The sequence below is a fragment of the Mus pahari genome, chromosome 18 (assembly GCF_900095145.1).
Source record: "Mus pahari chromosome 18, PAHARI_EIJ_v1.1, whole genome shotgun sequence".
Lineage (NCBI taxonomy): Eukaryota > Metazoa > Chordata > Mammalia > Rodentia > Muridae > Mus > Mus pahari.
The window spans coordinates 40,473,968-40,479,466 of record NC_034607.1 but is presented as its reverse complement, the minus strand read 5'-3'; the positions used below and the strand labels follow the sequence as shown (position 1 = coordinate 40,479,466).

Here is a 5,499-nt window from a genome sequence, read left to right as displayed (position 1 = left end):
TAGCAGCCTTTGGATGAAGGCGTAGAACTCTCAGCTCCTCCTGCACCATGCCTGCCTGGATACTGCCATGCTCCTGCCTTGATAATAATGGACTGAACCTCTGAACCTGTAAGCCAGGCCCAATTAAATGTTGTTTTTATAAGACTTGCCTTGGTCATGGTGTCTGTTCACAGCAGTAAAACCCTAACTAATACAGCATGGGAAAGTGAAATGATCATATTTGTGTTTCAAAAGATTGTTTTGGGCTGTTAAAGAATTTAAAAATTGGGACATTTCATTACATTCCTTTTCATATTGACAATTGTAAAGTCTTTCCTGGCTGTTAACAAAACCAAAAAGCTAAAATCTGAAGTTGAAGAGGCTCTTAGACAGAAACTTGAATTTAATTTATATTTTTCAAAAAGCTTTGTAGGACAAAAAGTAAAAGCCCATGATATTTTTAGTTTTTAGTTAAGATATTTTCCCTCTCTGTGAAACACCTTCAGAAAATTACTTACGTTCCATTAGTTGGAGTAGGTAGTTGAAAAAAAATGAAGGTAAGTGCTCATAGACCATATTCATTATAATAATCTCACAGAGGCGAATTCTCGGGAGCTGTAGTGTGTGGTCTGTCTGTCTGTCTGTCTGTCTGTCTGTCTCTCTCTCTCTCTCTCTCTCTTTCTCTTTCTTGTTTTGGTTTTTCGAGACAGGGTTTCTCTGTCTAGCCCCGGCAGTCCTGGAACTCACCCTGGCCTCAAACTCAGAAATCTACCTGCCTCCGCCTCCCAAGTGCTGGAATTAAAGGTGTGCGCCACCACCGCCCGGCTCTGTATTTATTTCTAGGAAAATGTGACTCCCTGTCAGTCCTCTATTTCATATATCTATACAGTAACAGCCTGAACACCAATACTGAGTTTATTTCTTTAAAGGCAAAACACCTTGTAGTTACTGAAGGGAGGGAGCAGAGCCTTGCACGTTTATTTCCCTCTAAACAGTTGCAGTGGCTTGCTCTGTATGGATCTAGCAAAGAAGGAAGGTGTGCCTGAGCTCCAGTGTGCCTTGCTGGTTTTCTTTTGTTAGCACTTTAGCTAGCAGAGACCTATTTTGAGGTCACTATTATCTTGAATATGCCCCTTTCCAACTGTTTCAGTAATATCTACCCTGCTGTGGCTTTTGTATGTCATTTTTAAGGATTTTAACTTTTTTCTTGTTTTTGTAAATCAGTTCTGGAACTGCACTAGATTGGTTGTGGGTTTGTTTTTACCAAACTAGAAAGGATTTGTTGGGGAAACATCTGGCTAATTCAGATTGGCAGGAGCTCTTCTATATAGGTTGGGCTTGAGGAAAAGGAACACTTAAGTAGTCGACAGGTCTCAGCTGAAGGCCTCGGCATCTCAGAAGACCACTGTTGCTTCATCGCTGACGCAATGCTCATTGTCATTTATTAGATTAATAGAAGCCTTCAGATTGACTTCTTGTTGTCATTGTTTTGAGACACGGTCTTGTAGCCTTGGCTGTTCTGGAACTCTGTTAAGCCAGGCTAGGCTGGAGCTTGGAAGAGGTCTGCTATCTCTGCCTTCTGAGTGCTGGGATTAGAGGTGTGTACCACCGTGCCTCTCTAGAGACTGACATTTTAAAAGTATCATTTTATATTTTATCTGCATACCTTAGAATTTTTTTCAGAAGCATCCTGATGTTGAATATTACATACTTTTTTTTTCTCATAGAAACTGATTTCTCAACCAGAACTCCTCCCCCCTCTTCCATACTAAGGGATTTTCCTCTCCCTTCCCCCGTCTTTCCCTTTTTCTTTTGTAAATAGAATCTCACTATGTTGCTTTGGCTAGCCTCATGTTCCCATACTCAACTGATTCCCCTGCTTCACAGCCTTCTGATATTTAATAGAGTACAGACGTGTGCCACCATGCCTGGCCAAATGTCATTCATTGATGCTTAGTTCATGAAGTTCCTGGCATTAAGGTACCTAAATGTTCCCAAGTTACTATTTTATACATATTTCACATTAGACTTTAAATAAAGAATTTATTAATATTTGTGTTCTTCTGTAATAGAACAGAATGGCATCTTTTGGTTTTGTTTATTTAATAATATATGAATTTGACCCTCCCTCTTTATGGTACTGATGATACATGTGATACAAATGTGGATTGCAGTGCTAACAAGATAGAGAAAGAGGGGCTGGAAAGATAGCTCAGTGGTTAAGAGCACTGGCTGTTAACCTTAAAAGGTTCTGAGTTCAATTCCCAGCACCCACTTGATGTCTCACAACATAACGGAATCCTGTGCCCTCTTGTGGTGTGCCAGCGTACATGTAGGCACAACATTTAAATACATAAAGTATATAGGTAAATCTTTCTTAAAAAGATGGAGAGCACAGAGGACAGAAGAGCTTATGTCCGACTCACACTGGCCCAAGGATAAAATAGCTTCCTGTGTGATTTCTTCCAATTTGAGGACTCTGAGAATAATTTAATCAAAAACTTCCTTTTATCCTGCATCCTTTCACAGTTTTGAAGTGAAAGTGACATGTCTTTAAAAAAAAAAAAAGATTAATTTTCTTAGCTTAGTAATAGATTTTGGTTGTTTCTTTCATTCATTCATTCATTCATTCATTCATGCCTGCCTGCCTGCCTGCCTGCCTGCCTGCCTGCCTGCCTGCCTGTGTTCCATTACATCTGACATTGCTTTTTTTTTTTTTTTTTTAATAAAGAGATAGTGTCTGAGCTTTGTAGAACAAGTTGGCTTTGAAATCCCAATCATCATAGATCCTTCTGGGTCACCCTGAGTGTTAGGATATAGGTGAATGCTGTCATACTTGGTATAGTAATAGAATTTTGTCAGAGTATATTGCCACAGCACACACTCCTTGCCCTGCAAGTCTCCGACAGTGAAAGAGCCAGGCCCCCTTTCTCGGTACATAAGCCCACTGCCTGTTTTCTCCTTTCTCACAGTCCCCCCCCCCCACCCCCCCCCCCCCCCCGGAACATCTAACTTATTTATGTTTGTATATGGTATGGTAAGATTATTTTATTTGAATTTTAGAAAACAGAAAATGCATGGTTTCATAATTTAGGTTGTAGAGTAAGTTTGGACGTTTGATATGAAATAATAGGAAGCTAATTTTGCTTTGGTGTTGAAACAAGGGATTGTGGAACTAGTGTTTAGCCTAGTTGTTTTCTTTAGATAGATTACTGTGCAGATCATGCATTGTAAAGTTCTTCGTGTTTGAGAATAGAGAAAGTTTATTGAATGCTTCTTTGTAATGTTGTGTTACATAGATGTTTAGAAGTTTGTAGCAGTACTACTTATTTTTATTAAAAACAGAATTTTAACACTTTCATAGCTGAAATATTTAAACTGATATTACACTTTGAAATGTGTTTAGTTATACATTTAGGAATGATTTTTATGTAGAGCATGTTTACTGTAATAATCTATAGCTGGTATTTTCAATTATTGGACAAAAATTCAGATTTAAAACTGAAGATCAAATTCAGTTCTTTTGTAATAGAATTCCAAGGACTGTGGTTTTAGTTCACAGAAGTCTCCTTCCTTGTATTTCTGGAAAACTAGAAACCTAGTGGAATTAATGGCCTGGTGGGGTTGGTTTCTTTGAAGCTCCTCTCTTTGGCTGTTAGGCCTCTTACTGCATGACTTGTAGGCATGTCCTTGGAGTCATGTGTTGTGGCTGTCTCCCATGTGTCTTCCACTCCTCCCCCATTTCCAGGATCTTATTACGCAATCCTGGGCTAGAGCTCACTATGTAACCCAGGTTGGCTTCAGATTTGGAGTAGTCCTTGCCTCAGGGGTCCAGTATTCTGGGATTATATTAGACACCAGTCCTGGCTTTGAAGCCTTTTTATGTCAGGTTGATAAGGGCCTCATTTTAACTCTGTTAGCTCTGGAAATTGGCCTGCAGACAGATGTGGGAAGTTGGAACTTTAGTATATGGATTTTGATGAAGATATAGTTAAGCTCTTATGTTCACAGAATGTAGTAAATGTAGGTCATCAGCGTGGAAAAACAAGTACAATTTAATGTTACTTTTCCTTTTATTTAATAAGATTTGTGTAGAAGTACATTTGTTCTGTGTTTCTGTTGTGTATCTCCCAGCCGGAGAATTTTCATCCTTGGGCCTTCCCATCATGTGCCCCTGTCTCGATGTGCACTCTCCAGTGTGGATATATATAGGACTCCTCTGTATGACCTTCGTATTGACCAAAAGAGTAAGTATATAGAAATCATGGCTCTTAAATAGCTAAAGCTCATTTAATAAAGATTGCAATTTAATTTAAGCTATTTTAAAAGATACAAATATAGATGATATCTAAACTAAAAGTTTTGGTAACTAATCTGTATAAACCAGACACAAAAGTAGTATTTTCCTCATAACTACAAAAATATGCTAAAGGCACTTAGCTCCATACCATAGTGGTTACATTTATATTGAGAGAAATACTTTGCTTGTGCTATACCATGAAGCAAGAAATTAGTATACATGCCAACCTGATCAAAGACTTGGCAAGTTAACTCTATTTTTATGTGTATCACGTTTTTCACTTTAAATGATGGCAATAATACTTTCATTTCCTCTCATTGTTTTTTTTTTAATGGGAAAGTTATTCTATATTTTCTGAAGCTCTGAAATGTAATAGAGAAGTTTTAAATACATTTTGTTTTTAACATGTGTTATTTTTTATGTATATGTATGTATATATGGATGTGTGTGGGCTTACAGGTCTGTAGTCATATATGTGTGTGTAAAGGTTCATGTGTGCTATATGGAGGAAGCCTGTGGCTGGCGTCAGGTGTCTTCCTTGACCATTCCACACACTGCTGCATCATGGAGGCAGTGTCTCAGACTGAGCTCAGAACTCACTGTTTTGGCTTACCTTCCTTGCTGTCTATAGCTATATCTGGGGAAGTCCCTTTCTGTTTTTTGTGTGCCGAGGTTACAAATGGGCTTGTCACACTGTCCAGCTTTTATGTCCATTCTCAAGTCTAAACTCTAGGCATTAAACTTGTGTGGTAAGCATTTTATCTGCTAAGACATCTGTCTGTCTAGCTCCCATGTCCGGGTTTTTTATTTTTTCCTTCTAGGATTCCAGACATTCTATTTTGAGTGTGTGTGTTCTGTGAGAGAGTACATGTGTGTTCTGTATGTTCTTTTTTGTGCTCTCTACAGTTTTCTTTTGAGACCATGTCTCTCACTGGCCTAGATCTCACTTAGAATGGTAGGCTGACTGGTTAAGGAGCCTCAGGGATCTGCCCCAGGCAATTTTTACTTCCTTATGGGGTCATAAGTGTGCACCAATTATCAGTCATTTTTGTGTGGATTTTGGGAATCCAGTTCAGGTGCATGCTTTTTTTGAGAAGTGATTTATTTATTGAGAAAGTATCTTCCTTGTTCTCAGATGTCATATTTTTGTTTAGCTGTCCCTTCCCTTCCCTTCCCTTCCCTTCCCTTCCCTTCCCTTCCCTTCCCTTCCCTTCCCTTCC

General features: G+C 38.8%; 1 protein-coding gene across 1 annotated transcript in view; it reads left to right on the top strand.

Annotated features, from left to right (window-relative positions):
- Memo1 (mediator of cell motility 1) overlaps positions 1-5,499 on the top strand; it is a 98,612-nt gene that overhangs the window by 56,706 nt on the left and 36,407 nt on the right. The window contains exon 5 of the mRNA XM_021217781.2: positions 4,114-4,226. Within this exon, the coding sequence (XP_021073440.1) occupies positions 4,114-4,226 (113 nt within the window). The remainder of the gene's footprint in view (positions 1-4,113; positions 4,227-5,499) is intronic.